The sequence below is a fragment of the Terrapene carolina genome, unplaced genomic scaffold (assembly GCF_002925995.2).
Source record: "Terrapene carolina triunguis isolate 2854851 unplaced genomic scaffold, T_m_triunguis-2.0 Scaffold33723, whole genome shotgun sequence".
In the NCBI taxonomy this organism is placed as follows: Eukaryota; Metazoa; Chordata; order Testudines; family Emydidae; genus Terrapene; species Terrapene triunguis.
Window position 1 is genome coordinate 3,570,059 of NW_020698074.1, and position 16,856 is coordinate 3,586,914.

The following is a 16,856-nucleotide window of genomic DNA, read 5'->3' on the forward strand; positions in this document are numbered from 1 at the left end:
TCTCTGAAAATTTTGCTAACACTTTGCAACCTAATCACAGGAGATGGACAAAACTCAGTTAAAAACGGCAGGGAACATTAATTCATATAGAGATTTATTATGATACTGCTAGAAATTTGCCTGATATTAAAATTAGTCTCACCACATGCTTGCTCTGTACAGTGCTTTTATACCTTGGGGCAGATGTTTATTCTGGTTCTTAACTTATAATTCTTTAATAATGAGCTTTTAAGTAGGAGGAGCTGAGCAACAAACTCACTTATTTTGCCTACACAGTCCAAAACATTTCCCAAAAATACTATACTCAGTATAAAAACACCACACCTAGTTTCTATTGATAATATCCTTACAAAAGACACTACAGTATTCTACAGAATTTCAATTTCCTCTTTGCTTCTGATCCTAAATTGCTGTGTAATGTTGCTGTGCACTAATAAATAGCTGTTATGTGCTACACCCTGACTGTGACTGCATTCCTATTAATTACTTTATACATTTTTATTGTTGGTTTTTTTTAATGTATTTGCAGTGTAATTATGTCTAGAGGCCTCAACAGAGACTGAAGTTCCATTGTGGTAAGCCCTCTACAAACATACTGAGCAATGGTCTCCATCCAAAGAGCTTATCAGATAAATAGGTAAGTGTCAGGAAACAGAGGCATATAGTGGTAAAATGATGTGCCCAAGGTAAAAAAACAGGCCAGTGACAGAACCAGGAATAGAACCCAGGTCTCCTAATTCCCAGTCCAGTGCCTCACTTTCTAGATCCCATTGCGCAGCCAATCCAGTGACAAGTCCTGTGTTTGTAAAGGTCTTTAGAATGAAAAGTTTTATATAAATGTGGTTATTACTAAACTCATCCAGAAATGTATGAAGATTTAAAAACTGATGAGCAGAGACAAACCAGAACCTAACTAATGGTGCACGTGTCCATTTGAATCATGTGACTTCTTATGTATGTTTCAGGAAAAATCCTTGCTCAAAGCACTCACTGCAAATGGGTAGAAAATAAAGTTGAATCCCCAGGACCCATTGGGGTCTATCTTATGCATTTGTTTGTAGGCAATCTGTAAAGTATGTATTATTAAGTTCCCTGATGGTCTCCCCTGCATACAGGATTTAGATAGTGTGGGTGTGCACTTTAGATAAACAAACAGTATACACTATAATGATGACAATCTCATGAACAGCAGTCACGTGTTAAAGCAAAATAGATTGGCCACATACATTCAACAGTCATATACCAAAAACCATCTGGCCATGTTAATGACTATAGTCATTTGGTAAACTTTCATTTGTTTTCATCAGATCTTTTTGATCCAAAAAAGAACAGATGAAACAAGTAAACACCAATTTAAAAAGTAAGAGCTATCTGAAATCAATTGGCAAAGAAATGGACGGTTTTTTGTTGGCAAGAGAAGCATAAAAGGGGTTGATACTTTGTATGGTATGTTTTAACCTCAAGGAAAATTGTATTTGGTTAATAAACTTGTCCCCTTCTGCCTCCTAAAGAGAGTTTATAATTGAGGCTGAACAATCTGCTTCAGTTAATATAAAAACTGAGCCAAGTCTTCCACTATGCCTCAAGCCAAGTCCAAATCAGTTTGGTTAAAGAACTTGCACCCATCTCCATTCCTCACGTCTAAGAGATTAGTATTAATAATAATGGATATCAAAGTAGCTCCTAAAGGTCACAGTCAAGATTGAGGCTTCATTGTGCTGGGCACTATACAAACACAGAAGAAGAAAGGAGTCCCTGCCACAGAGAAATGTATCTTGCCCTACAGTGACATAGAGTTTGATCTTGCAAACATTTACTGCTGGGTGTATGAGTAGTTCTGAGCTCTAGTGAATGGGAGTCTTTATGGTATTAAGCCCCATGGCTGGCAAGTAAGTGTTTGTAGGATAGGGCCCGTATACAGTACTGTACAATACTACTGCCATACAAGAAAAAAATAAGGTAATAAAATCAAACTGTCTAAATCAAACAATATAAAATATACTGTCTCAGTTAATCAAGGATCTGAGCAACAGGCATACAGCTCTGAAGAGATTTCACAAGCTGTTAAAAAGTCAGATCCTTCTTTTCATTTGGGGCCTGATCCAAAGCCCACTGACTTCCCTTTCCATTCCCTTTCTATCATCTTCTCTACTGCTCTCTTCCCCCCAACACATGCACACTTCCAACACCCGCGTGCACAGTATACAAAAAAGGTATAAGGCTTTCAGTTGAGTATTCCTGGCTCCAAGCGCGGTGAGAGTTGCTGGCATCTAGAGGCAGATGGTTTGAGAAGTCAGAGCGTACTTCAGGGCTAACTAGGTAGAAAAAAAGCCTGAAGGGGAGGAGGTAAAAGAGCTTGCAGCCTTTTATTATGAGGCTCGTCTGTTACCTTTGGTTGCTTTTGCTTTCCATTTCTCCCGGTTCTGCTGCACCACCTCGGTCCAGGTGGCTTTAAAACATTTGAAGTCCACAGTGAGTATGGAACAGTTGAGTGAGGCACTTCCTTCTGACCCAGTGCTCTTGACACTTGATCTTTTAACTTCTGAGGGGCTAATGCTATTCAAACTGGGAGACAAGATCACACAATGTGATAGGAATCAGCACTTCATACACTTAAATACAGCTATGGAATGAAACAGACCCTAGCCATAAAGTACTATACAGTCAAACAGAATATCCAAAACTTAATTTCTTCCCTCTGTTCCTATGCTTGTGTTGGAAGAACCATATCATGAGAACATTGGGGAGATCTACTTTAGAATTGATGAGACAATCTGGAGCATTGTAAGAAACAGTGAGTCTAATTCCATTGTGATTTACACTAGTGCAACTCTGTCAATACAGTGAAGTTGTTCCCAATTGACACCAGTGTGAGATGAGAAATTGGCTCTGAGTCTATTAATAGCCAACATTGTGAACTTCAATGAGCTCAACACCGGTAATACCCATATATGTTGCCTAATGCTATTAGAGTTGTGTGAAAGTTCCCATTCTCATTTTGCAAAGTTTTCATTATTAAAATGGAAATTTGTGTGAAACTGCACATCAAAAAAGTCTTGCATAACTAAATTCCAATCATTAAAAATATGACACATTTTGCCCTTACATAAATAGGAACTAGTGCCCTGCAACTCTGTTCCCTTCCTGGATAGATGGAAATACTATATAAGATGCTGGCTCTATAACCTTTTTATGGCAGCACCTGAAAAATTACTAAATGTCTCTTGAACCTTCTCTGAGGTGCCTGAGGCACTACTTATGCCCTATCTCACCTTTCTAAAGGCCCCTGACTCAATGGTGGGCTAGAGGACTGTCCCACCTCATCATCTCTGGACAGTAGTCTGTATTGGCTCTTAGTTCTAGAACACTGAACTAGAACCTCTTGTAGCTTCTGGCACTGTCTGCAGCTTCGGTGAATTTTACGTATGTTTAAAATCAAGTTCAGATGCAAACAAATTTGGAAGGATCTCAAAGAGCTACAAATATAATTAAGGATCCAGAAGGACTAATGCATGTGGAAAACTTACGTTCCTAAACAATTGTTGACAGCAATGACTAAGGTCTCGGGGTGGAAGGGAGATGACTGACTGATAAAGGGCTTTATACACCTCTACCCCGATATAACACGACCCGATATAACACAAATTTGGATATAACGCGGTAAAGCAGTGCTCCAGGGGGACGGGGCTGCGCACTCCGGCGGATCAAAGCAAGTTCGATATAACACGATTTCACCTATAACACGGTAAGATTTTTTTGGCTCCCGAGGACAGCGTTATATAGGGGTAGAGGTGTAGCTTGTCCAAAAGTCATTGGTTGAGCTGCAAAATTTTAATTTCAGTTCCAACCCCCTTCCCCAAACTTCAAGGACATTTAGGATTCAGTTTCTGGTGGTTTAGATTATAGAAACACAGGTCATGGAATCCAGCTTCAGATTCTGAACTGCCCTGGATTTAAGAGACATTCAAATATGGAATGTTGGTTTGATCCAATGTCTTTAAGTATCTGTTTAGTGTAAAACACCAAGGATGGAAACAAATTAGTGAGTGTGGCATAAGGGATAATAAGTAGGAGGAAAGGAAGAAAAGAAAAATTCAGTTTGATAATCAGGATATATTTCTTAATGGTGACTTAGACTTCTGAATCATCTCCCAAGAGAAGAGGTTGAAACTCCATTGCTGGAGACATGTACAAATCAATGGAGAATCTACAATGTCTGGAACAACCCTGCACTGACAAAGAGAGGGGCTAAGTGACCAAATAAGTCTTTTCTCTCTCTAATATCTATTATTCTGATTATTCAGATAATGGTGAATAGCATACAGGCTACCAGATTAGTCCCCATTCAAGCCTTTTTAATATTCAACTTACAATTGTGCTGGAATTATCCCGGGACCTGCACAAGAGAAACCCTAAAAACTCAAGATGGTTCCTTGATAGCTCTTATGGCAGAAGATCAGGTTAAATGAAAGTGAGACTCTCTACATCCAAATTCCAATGAATTCTGACGTGAATATATGCATAAATCAAGCAATAATTAACCAGGTCTCATTGTACTTCATGGTCAATCCATTTCTACTACACTTCCCAACCATATTTCTCTTCAGGTAGAAACCAGGACAGACAGAACCAATGGGAGGTCTTTGATAATACCCAATGAGTCCAAAACAGAGAAGTGAGCCCTAAAAGCAGAGACAACACTCATGCCCCAAAGCAAATATAGATACTCACCTGGAACGTCTAAATCCAGTTATACCAGAGCGGGAGGCTTCATCAATGAGTGGTGTTACAATCTTCTCTGTCATGTCTGTCAGCACAGTAAAAGTGGGCTCCACAATGAAATCAATAAAACCTGAATCAAAACACAGTGGACGTAAACAGAAGAGGTAAGTATTTATGTTTTGCCATTGCCTGTGAATTATCTAGTGTAATAGCACAGTGGATGAAAAGAATTACATGTTGAAAGAGGAACTGAAAAAAGGACAAGAAAGAATGATACTGTGCATTAATCCTGACCCATAAGCTGATATTTTGCATTCAATGGTAGCTCCTTAAATGTTGGAAAGAAAGGGTAGAAATTCAGAATATAAACAGATGCAATAGAACTTGTTCTGCATGAGTTTTTTGAGTATCTAAGCCAAATTCTGGGGACAGTTGGATGAGACCAAGCTTGAAGGATGAAATTTCGGGAAACAGAAAAATAAAAGAATAGTAATAATGATAGACTTCTCTGGGTATCTATTCCAAGTGTCATGGAGCTATGAAGTATCAGTGGGTTTTTGTGAATATTCTCATTTGAAGGTTTGTCCCGCTTGTACTCATTGAGGGTCAAACGTATTCAGATTCTATTCATTTAATTTTTAACAAATTCATATATTATTTTTAAATCAGGAGGAGAAGGGAAAAATACAGAACTAAATCTTTCCCTCTACTGGCTTGTGTACAAGGGGTAGGGCTGGGAGGAAACAGCACAGTACGTCTTCCTGCAAGTCAGCTCTTTGTGCAAGCAACAGGGATGGATCCACCCAGAGCATTTAAGAAAGCACTACGTTTTGGGTCTGCTAATGTGCGCACTTATACACCAGATTTCAGCCAACTGTAGCCCTGCCCTGTAGTGACACCATACAATAACCATATGGTCACTAAGGTACTTCAGTGTTTGTGGTCACAGATTAGACCCACTGATTTTTAAAGACAGATTTTTCAACTTTATTTTCCCCTCATATTGTGACTGTTCAGCAGAGTTAAGGTTGTTTGGGAGCCCTAACTGTACATTTCCATACTGTAACACATTTGGATTTATTATTAAATTTAACCTGAACTCTGGATTTCTTGGGTTTACAATGCCTGGTCTGGGGATACTTTACAACACCCTCTAATGTATTTTACTCTAAATTACTGATACATACTCTCCACCTTAACATAGTTTTTGCCTGAGGATTATCTTACCCCTCATCTTTACACTCTGAGATGAGGGTCCCAAGGCCAACTGCCAAGAGCAGTGGTTTTCTACTTGTGATCAAACTATGTCAAAGGGGTCCACAAAAGATTGACATCACCATAGAACCGTGGTTTTTGACCTGTGGTCTGCAGACCTGCAGACTTTGTCTAAGATTTCCAAAGGGGTCTGCACCTCCATTTGAAGTTTTTAGGGGTCTGCAAATGAAAAAAAAGGTTGAAAACCACTGGCCTAGAGCTTATTTTCATTCCATGTTAAAAAGGACACCTAGATCATGCTAGTTAGGGAATAATTTCTTGAGAGACTGCCATTCAGGAACAACCTCATTTAATCATCAGCTTTTGTCCTATATCTTCTGAAGCCATCATTTTCTTTCCAGGAAGCCAAAGGACAAAAATAAAAGGCTCTTGCTACATTAATCAGCTGCAAGAGACGGTGATGACAACAAAGGCCCGTTTCCAGTCAAACAAAGCTTCCTGCTGCCTTGGATAGAAAAAAAGGGGCTTCAAATAGTTTAATTCTCCTGTTGAGAAATAAAAACGTTGGCCTGGTAATTCTTTGCAATTTGCTGGGTTCTCCCACTCCCCTCCACTTGACCAAAGGCCTGATTTTAAGATGTGAATCGTCTCCGATTGGACCTGTTCCCAACATTTTCTTTACAAAATGAAGTGGCAGGTGAAAGAATGTGTCTCTTTTGTTCTCTTCCTTTTAAAGAAATTTTTCTTCTTAAATTGTTCAATTTCTGTAGAAACAATACATGCTAAGAAACCCTCTCTTTGCATTTCTGGTCATCAAGCATGCTCACCTGCTGTGGTCTGTGCATCTACAACAACTAGAGCTGGCTGAAAAACTTCTGACAAAACATTTTCTCATCGGAATCTGCCAATTTGTCAAAATCAAAACATTTCACAGTGATGGTCTGATTTTAACAAAGTTCTGATGGAACCTTACCTGGTTTCCACTCATTTGGCTCCTCAGCAGCTCACTGTACAGACTGCCTCAGAGTCAGGGACCTCAGGGCTTCTGGGGTCTATGATTCTGGGACAATCCAACAAGCAGATTGTCTGTAAGTTGGGGCTTCATTCCCTTTTGCAGAGAATTTCAAAATTTTTGGATTTTATTCCAAATTGGAACAAAACCAGGTTTTGAAATATTGATATCCTTTGCGAAAAGGAATTACCTTTCTTTGCCCAGCTCTAACGATGACCTTTCGTACAGCAGCAAAATAGAACACGGCCTTAACTCTGACCAGGAGGGAACCTCGAGAGGTGATTTAGTTCTGTCTCACCTGATACTGTAAACAAGCTGTTGAGATAGCCCAGAAACTCTATGTCCTCACTACAAAGTGGACTGAGAACCCAAAACGTCTGACGAAGTGGGTATTCACCCACGAAAGCTTATGCTCCAATACATCTGTTAGTCTATAAGGTGCCACCGGACTCTTTGTTGCTTTTTACAGATCCAGACTAACACGGCTACCCCTCTGTTACTTGAGAACACAAACCTATCTCACAAATGACATTCCTTTCATTTGTTGAAAATGAGGGCTGCATGCTGTAGATAATAGTACAATTTGGAATTCATGAGGTACTTACTTCTGCAAAGAAACTTAGTAATTACCATTCAGTGGCACTATTTGTTAAAAGCTATCAATCAGATAAGCAAATGAATAGGAGCTGAATATTTCCCCAAGAATCTGGCCTCGGACTTTGAGAGGAATCTTACCTCAACACATATTGGGGAAAGGTAAGAGTTTTTGATTTAATGAAGGAGACACTGAAGACGTCAAGCTATTGCCCATATGTTGAGCAGACTGTAATGAAAACTTTATAATGTTAGAGGACAAGACTTCTAGAGAGAGAATGTGCCTGTTAATGCCAATTGGATACAGTTAACTGCACAAATTAAATGTAATGATAAATAACACAGAACTAAATAAATCTCTTTCTGCTTATTGATTGAGTGCCTGTTTCTTAAGCTGTAATTGTTTGGATAATGGTTTAATTCACCATTAATTCTGCAATGATTTGCACACTGGAGGCGGTCATAAGGGTCTTTTTATTTAGAGACAAATTCTGGCCGACCTGTGCACGGAATACAAAAGAGGAGGAAGGTACAAGCAGCTTCTTCACACAGGCTTGTGCCCTGCACAGAAGCTGGGAAGAATTCCTTGGAGCATGGCCCCTGCTCCCTCCTAGAGCCTCTGCAGAAGCAAAGGGCCTGAAATGGGGTGTGTGGAAGGTGAGGCCTTAGCTCCACACCAGCCAGGAGAGCTGGGAGTGGGGAACATTGTTGTACCCCCTTCCAGAGAAGTGCAGCAGCCATGCACTGCCTGGGGGTCCCCAACAGGGATTCTAGTTGAGCTGCAGCTCCCCTCCCTGTATTTTCCAGTCCCTGCCTGATCCCCTTCCAGCATGTCTGGGGTGCCTATGGAGCCATTTTGCCCTTAGTAGTAGTGTAGTATCTCTTGTGTGTGTATCCACTTTCCCAGGTAAAACTCTGTGTTGCAGGTAGGGAGGGATTAACATTAAAAGGTTAGGTGACCAGACATGATTTGAATAAGAGCCTATTAGTACAGATGATTAACTGAACTGTCTGAACCTCTGCAGACTGGAAAAATAGGGATGGAAGTATCCCAAGAACTTGGACTCTGAGGAGGTTTCTGGCTCTGAAGCTTTACATGACAGTCTGAAAGGGAATGTGAGAAAACAGCTGAACTAGGGATAGCCCTAAACCACAGATATGGATCTGAACTTCTCCAAAGTTCAGGGATGTTTGGATCTGGGTTTCCATTCATCCCATGACAGTGCTGGGGACAGCTGTGAAATTTCATCCTTTTACACTTTTTTCAAGCTTGGTTATAAAATGTTTGGAGGAAAAAACAAAGTCACTCCCCTCCTCCCCCACACCTTTCTTTAAAACTTTCTCCCTCTGCCACATTTTTTGGTGTCAGTGGGTGTATCTACACTGCAATGTAAGCCCAGGGTTAGTACAACGCAAGTTAGCATACCCTCGGTTTGTCAACCTATGGCTTGAGCATCTATGTTCATCTGCAACCCCAGGATAGGAATTGTTGAACCTTGGGTCCCAACCTGAGGCTTCTAGCATGTACATTGTACACTGCATTACGCGGGCCAGAGTCAAACCACCCATATCCCAGACTTCCTAACACCTGCCCAAAATGTGGTCGCTTTAGTCCTTTGTTCCTGGTGCAGTGACGGAAAACTTGATTGTGCATAAAACTTGACTGTCCAGAGGTCAAAGAAAGTCAGGCTGTGGAACTGTGGGATACTTCTGATGGACTCCCAGAACACGAGTCCAGTGGGGCCGCATGTACACTGCAAATCCATAGAGCTAGAACGCTGGGTCCCGGCTTGACTCAGGCTTAGACCCTCCCCCTCCGTGAGTTCCTGGGACCCTAGATCCAAGCCCTGGGTTAGTGGGATTTGTGTGTAGATGGAAGCGGGGTTAGGCTTGAGCCTGAGTTCAAACCCTGGGCTTACATAGCAATGTAAACATACCCAGTGTTTTCTCAGTTAGTCCTGCTGTCCCTTCCACCCACCAGTCCCTTTCTCTTTCCATTTCCCCTGCCCCTTGTTCCTCTCGTTCCTTCATTTCCCCCATTCAACCTCGGAAACCCGTCTCCACAACTCCCGATATCTTCTCTTGTCCCCAAACTCCTGCACGTCTCTAGGCTGCTTCTCCCCTCTTCCTTGCCCCTCCAGTGTTACAGATTTATTGCCCCCTCCCCATTTCCATGCCGCTCAACAACTTCGGGATCATTCTCCCCAAACCCCATTCACAGTTTCTCCTGCAGGAGTAGGAGGTGGAAAAGGAAGCACTGTTTTGGTTCACTGCAGCCTCCCACCTCCCTTGCTGGATGGGGATGGGAAGATGGGGGCAAGAAGCAGTGGCTGGACCCAGTATAAGGTTGGGGGTGATGCTTGCTGACTGGAGAAGTTGGAACAGTGCTGGTGGGTTAGAAGGTTAGGGAATCAGTTAAATGAGCAAAACAATGACTTTAGTCAAAAACTAAAGTAACATGTATTGAAGCCAGGATTCCCGCTTCAAGTGTCTTCTGCAGTGTTCAGGAACCAAGGAGCAGCCGCCATACAGCCATGCATAGTGGTTGGTCCAGCAGTAGCATTTGTGTTAACTCAGTTCCCCTTTAGTACAACTCTCATAAATCAACTAAATGTGATAGCCGTTCATCTTAGAATCATCCATTTAGGGACAATAACGCCAGTGCAATTCCCCACCCTCCCCACTTCTAAACCAATTCAAAGTGATGAGAGCCCAGAATGATCTTACTCCTGTTGGGGGGAGAATATTTTTTTCCCCTTTAAATTGCTGCTTTGCGTCCTAAGTGAAGTACATTGAAATGACATACCTATCTGAGACTGAGCTACCATAGTAGACTTGCGGTCACACAGTGGGGAGAAAGGAAGCCCTAGTTCTGCTTCTTTGTCACCCTGGAGAAACAAAATTGAGAGCATATTAGAATACAACAAGAGTCGCTTAACATCTGTAACAGCACTGGACACTGGAATGGCCTCTCTCTTTTTTTAATTGAAGCTCATGTTACACCCTTAATTGCAAGACTCAGCTTTTTAAAGGATAACTTTGTTTACTCTGGGCATCCAAATCCTTTTCTTTAAGAGCTTCTTGTGGACAGTTATCACCTCACTGTTCAACTACAGGCCAACCTCCTCTTGCAGCAACAGCACCCACTCTATTCTGCATGCTCCCCATCCTACTTTGAAGGAGGCAGCTCCCGTTTCTCTAATACAATTTACATCTACCACTAAATATAAACCACATAATCCTATTTCTAAAACATCTACTCGGGTAAATCTTGATTAGACAGCACTCTTTGCCTTTTGGGTGTTTCTGTGGAACACCTTGAAAACCCAAGAGGATTCTATACAGCACTTCTCATGTGAAACCAACAGGTAACGGAACTCTATTATTAGCGTTAAGTCCACCAAGAGAAAGTATCAGTGTCAGGACTCCTCCTCCAGGGTTTGAGTTCTATTTGTATTTCTTTATATGCATTTGTATCTGCACAGGGTGGATCTCACCACTTCAGATCTCCCCCCACCCTAGTAAAATACTGAGACCCTCAGTGTGCTACAGCTGGTAGGGCTGTTGCCCAAAAGAAATGCTGAAACTCAGAAACCTGGACACATTTTCCAGCTACCAGAACTGCATGCCCTCCCCTGTCATCACACAAATATGCAGGAGATCAAGTGTTAAAATCCCTTCTGTGCCAACCCTTTTCACTGTGTGCATTCAAAATGTATTTGCTCAAAACACCCTTTAATTTGTTTCATTCTGAAACAGACAACTGTGAGCAGACAGGACAATCATTTACATGAGATAACATACATCTGCCAGTACTCCCCACTGACCACTCAGATTTAAAATAGCTTGTGAAATATGCTAGTGTCAATGCTTTAAATCAACATCCCGCTCTTACTTTGTTGAGCACGGTGACGATGTTCCACATGGTTGTGACTGGGAGCCAAAATATACGACAGCAATTTAAACTACCATAGAAATCAACTGTGGGGATGAGAAGTCCTGGATGTTTCTTTTCTGTGTTTGTACATAGCCAGGTTAAATGGTGCCTCAATCACAACTGGGGTCTTTGGGTGCAATAATAAATAAGTAACAACACTCTTCCTTTATTGTATCCCTTTGGGCCCTGTGTATTCTTGAGTCTGTGTAGTCACCAGTTCTTTGGTGATCTTATATGTACTCAATAGGTGACTATTCTGCAAAGCGTATCATAGAATATCATGGTTGGAAGGAACCCCAGGAGATCATCTAGTCCAACCTCCTGCTCAAAGCAGGACCAAGCCCCAACTTTTTGTGTGTGTGTGTGTGTGTGTGTGCGCGCCCTAGATTCCTAAATGGCCCCCTCAAGGATTGAACTCACAACCCTGGGTTTAGTGGGCCAATGCTCAAACCACTGAACTATCCCTCCCCCCACCTTCTGTCTTGGAAAAGCATAAAGATGTTGTGAGATGACATTTTTCTTAGCACGTATATCACCATTTCTTGAAAAGTAAATCACTTTAATGGTTCCAGACCAAGGTGGTAGTATCCTTGTTAAACTGGGATTACCACACTATGTTTACATTTGAGGCTTTTCATAAAACTGACTGAAAAGAACTACATGGGATCTCTCTAAAGTGGATGACTGAGCAACAAAATGGCAGATGAAATTCAGTGTTGATAAATGCAAAGTAATACACCTTGAAAAAAATAATCCCAATTATACATACAAAATGATGGGGTCTAAATTAGCTGTTACCACTCAGTAAGAGATCTTGGAGTCATCGTGGAAGTTCTCTGAAAACATCCACTCAGTGTGCAACAGCAGTCAAAAAAGCTAACAGAATATTAAGAATCATTAGAAAAGGGATAGAAAATAAAACAGAAAATATCATAATGCTGCTATATAAATCCATGGTATGCCCACATCTTGAATACTGTGTGCAGTTCTGGTTGCCCCATCTCAAAAAAGATATATTAGAATTGGAAAAGGTGTAGAGAAGGGCAACAGAAATGATTAGGGATATAGAATAGCTTCCATACAAGGAGAGATTTAAAAGACTGGAACTCTTCAGCTTAGCAAAGAGATGACTAACAGGGAATATGACAGTGGTCTATAAAATCATGAATGGTATGGAGAAAGTGATTAGGGAAGTGTTATTTACCCCTTCACATAACACACAACCCAGGGATCACCCAATGAAATTAATAGGCAGCAGGTTTAAAAATAAACTAAAGGAAGTACTTCTTCACACAACACACAGTCAACCTGTGGAGCTCATTGCCAGGGGATGTTGTGATGGCCACAACTATAACTGGGTTCAAAAAAGAATTAGATAAGTTCATGGAGGATAGGTCCATCAATGGCTATTAGCCAGGATGGGCAGGGACACAACCCCATGTTCAGGGGGTCCCTAAACCTCCAACTGCCAGAAGCATAGAATCATAGAATATGGAAGGGACCTCAGGAGGTCATCTAGTCTAACCCCCTGCTCAAAGCAGGACCAGTTCCCAACTGGACACTGTCAGAGACAGGATACTGGGTTATATGGACCATTTGTTTGACCCAGTATGGACATTCTTATGTTCTTATGGTAGAAAATTTTTAAATTTCAAAATGTTGTCCATATTTTGAAATTAAGATAAAATAATAATAAAAAATGTCAATGGCATTTTCACTGATTTTTTCTCCCTATGTTTCAACCATCTATGGAGCTAGTCAACATTTGGAAATATTAAAAAATTTTGAAGTTGAAGAGGGGAGAAAGGTCAATAAAATGTTTATGATTTTACTTCTTTTTTTTGACCAGCACTACCTTTTAAAAAGTTTTTTTTGCTATTAAAAATAAATTTTAAAAAATACTTTTATTGTACTTAAAACAAAAAAACCAACCCCTCTTAGGACCAGTTGGAGAATCTTACGAGTATCACACAGGAATCAATCATGTGTCTGGATTTGTGGTTCTGGCAACAGGAGGCCCTGCGAGAGCTATAGGTTAGACCAGCCCACATGTCTACAGAAAGCGCAACATAATTTTCACCACTTATGATGCTGTATGTCCAGCTCTGTAATCTACAATGTACTGAGCTTTATTGGTTTCCATGACTTCATAGCAAAGCAGAAATCAAAATGGAGTTTTGAAGTGGCAGCAAAGTCAGGTCAAAGAGAATAGGAAGACTCATTACTGAAAGAAATGATAGTCTGGACCTAATGCTGAGTACTTTTACTTAGGTGCACCCAATTCCTGAAGATCTTCAATGGTTGGCAAGCTGGGTACTATGTTAGATATTCTGCCTTTTGGTCATTAGAAATACACATTCTCATTCAGGGGTTCTAGGTATAGTTTTGCTGGATGTCTGAAAGATTGAGAATTTCCAATATATTGATAAGGACAACATATCAGACACTAGCTTACAATCAGACATAGCAGTGGAATCTCACTGAAGTCAGACGAAAGAAAAATTGTATCTACTTTGCTGCTACAGTGGGCATCTTCTCTATGAAAAATGTAAGTGAAAGAAGATGTTAACCTATAGGATTCATTCTCCCTCTCCCATCCCAAGCCCGCCCACTCCATCTCTCATTCTGTCTGCAAAACTACAAAATAATTTTGTAAAGTCCCAAGGCTACCTGTCTGAAGAACTCCTCTAGCAAGGACATGGTCCAGCGATGATGAAGGTCCCAGGCCTTGGCTGGATGACTGATGTCTGCTGTATGCAACAACAGTGATAAGGCTTTCGGCTTGTCGATTCTGCAAACCCAAATGACTGAACAAGTTAATTGTCTGCACCAGTATTGAAAGAGAAAGAACAAAAACCCAGCTAAGCAAGTAAATGAGGCCACCATAACCTTTGGCTAGGCTACTAATAGATTGATTTGTGTGTTTATAAAACTTGACAACTATTAAAGATTAATCTAACTTCCCTAACATAAACCTTTCCTTTAGTAATGGAGTCATTCAAAAGCATAACGGGAAACTGGGAGCATTAGTCTCGCTTATTTTCTTTGTAGAGTTTTTGTGTGTGAATGAGTGAGTTTTGAATGTTCCTGATATTCTCAGTTTGAGCTGGGTTAGAGTCCATGAAACTCCAATCAGTAAATAGTTCTAGATTATTTTAGTCTGTTGACTTGCTTAAACAATTAGGGCTTGATTCTGATCTCACAGTGATAAGCATGAACAGTAATTCCATTTAAACCATGTGAATTCCACCGGTAAAAAGCTGGTGCAGACTCTTTGGAGGCACTACATAAGGCTAAAATCTTTTTAAAGCCATGCCACTGAGAGGCTAGCCCAGGAGCCTAGTGAATTATGATGGATGCTGCCATGCAGTAATCCCAATCTCTCGCTGCCCCAAACTGGCAGGAGTGCTGCAGAAGTAATACACATAGCCAGGGCCGGCTTTAGGACCTCGGGGCCCGATTTGAATACCCGGCAGCGATCCGGGTCTTTGGCGGCACTTCAGCGGCGGGGGGTCCTTCACTCGGCTCCGGGTCTTCCGCGGCATTGAAGGACCCCCCACCGCCAAAGTGCCGCCAAAGACCCGGAGCGGACTGTCGCCGGGTGAGTAAAAAAAATTAAAAAGGCACCTAAGGCGCGGGGCCCGATTCCCGGGAATCGGGGGAAATCGGCCTAAAGCCAGCTCCTGAGAGGAGATAGCAGTTGGAATCATCCATGTCTGATTTAGGTACAGTTTTGGCAGGCTCTGGGAAGACATGTGCTAAGCCCTTCTTGGCTGGAAGAATACTACCCACAATTCAGAGTTTTGAGGGTTCGGATAAAATGGTGTGTATGGGGGCGGGGGGAGAGTAGAGGAGATACTCAGGGCTCTAAGTGGCTCACAGATGATCTTCGGAGAGGAGAAGGCTTTCCTCATACTGTTCTGCCTGCTCTATAGCACACATTTGCCCTCTGTGGCTCTGAGATTGCTTCCCTATTGTCTCCGATTACAGAGCTGGCTCCCTGCAGTGGAGGCACAAGCTGTACTCTGTGCAGCAGGTGTTGCTCCCAGCACCTGTGACCTGAGGCCATAATCAAGCTCTTTCAGTCATACTCTTAGCTGGATCACACGTGCCCTTTATCCTGTATTGTTAAGAAAAGGAAAATGAATGGGCTGGTTTATCCCATAGCTTTGCTATTTAGATGCTGTGGCCCGCCAGAATATCATACAGGCACGTGCCTGAGTGTTCACATGTGAATTCATTCAAAATCCAACAACAGAAACAGACGTGGACATCAAAGGGTCCTCCGGAGAGAGACTTTTGAAGTTTAATACAATTGCAAAGTACCAGCTGAAATGCAGCCCTTCACTGCACACAGTGTCAGGAGGTGGTGACTCACCCTTCTGGCTGCTGCAAAGCATTCTTCATGGCTTTGATTTGCTGGAAGTGACAGGACATATCAGTGGCCAACACCATCTCTATCACCAAGGCCCTGAATTCCCTTTTGGGCAGATATCGAGCCAAGAGAAAGGAGGAAAGAGAAAGAGAAACAAGTTAAATAACACCGCTGCTTCTTTTGTTGGGTAGCTGCAAATCACTTCTGACATTTCCACTCTCCTCCACTTGCGTCACTGAACTCTTCACTTTATCAGGGCAAAAGAAGAGAGGAAGGAGGATCTCATGTTGTAAATACCAGCCACAGAGCGAGCAATTTAGTCAGATGATTAACTCTTGCTAAGAGAAATCCCAGAGATTTCTGACAAGTCCATTACGGTCCGCTCTTTTCAATTAAACACAAAGCTCCCAAATCGATTTCTTCTATAGGAGGCTCTTAAAAGGAAGCACGCAGGCTGTTCAAATAGTGTGCATGCCCTGGCAGGAGCAAGTGAATTTTGAAACACAACCGTGTATCGACTTACCTTCTAAATCAGTTTTAAAATAGATTAGTTAGAAAAACTAAATGGCTTGTGTAGATGTCTTAATACTGGTATGGAAAGTTCATGTATGTTAACTTCAGTTTGTGCAAACTGAACTTATTGCACACACTGGGGATCCTTGCATCCCTCTGCCCCCCTCCCCCCCAACTCCATCCCCCTCTTTTTCTGGACTTCCTGAACCCTCTCCCCCTAATTATCTTCCTTGCCAGGGTCTCTGTGTACCCCCCATTTTCCATCCTCATTTCAGGCTCCTCCATTCTCCCCTCCATACAACAGCTCTGAGCATCCCCATTCCCACTTCTCCCATACCTTTCATTTTCCTCCATGGCAGGGGCTCTGTGTGCTCCCCCCATTCACCCAGCCCTCCATTGCAGGGTCCCCCATTCCTGCCCAAGGCAGGAGCTCTGTGCACCCCTCATTGCCACCTCCCTCACAGTAGGGTCTCTCATTCTTCCCACGC

At 41.9% G+C, this 16,856-nt stretch overlaps 1 protein-coding gene across 3 annotated transcripts in view; it reads right to left on the reverse strand.

Moving 5' to 3' along the window:
* The window catches only part of LOC113405011 (calcium/calmodulin-dependent 3',5'-cyclic nucleotide phosphodiesterase 1C-like), a 423,587-nt gene that overhangs the window by 49,152 nt on the left and 357,579 nt on the right, over positions 1 to 16,856 (reverse strand). For all 3 annotated transcript variants that reach the window (XM_026663542.1, XM_026663544.1, XM_026663543.1), the window contains exons 11-15: positions 15,859 to 15,960; positions 14,151 to 14,271; positions 10,350 to 10,431; positions 4,732 to 4,852; positions 2,390 to 2,565 (exon numbers count right to left, since the gene is read on the reverse strand). In XM_026663542.1, the coding sequence (XP_026519327.1) occupies positions 2,390 to 2,565; positions 4,732 to 4,852; positions 10,350 to 10,431; positions 14,151 to 14,271; positions 15,859 to 15,960 (602 nt within the window). The remainder of the gene's footprint in view (positions 1 to 2,389; positions 2,566 to 4,731; positions 4,853 to 10,349; positions 10,432 to 14,150; positions 14,272 to 15,858; positions 15,961 to 16,856) is intronic.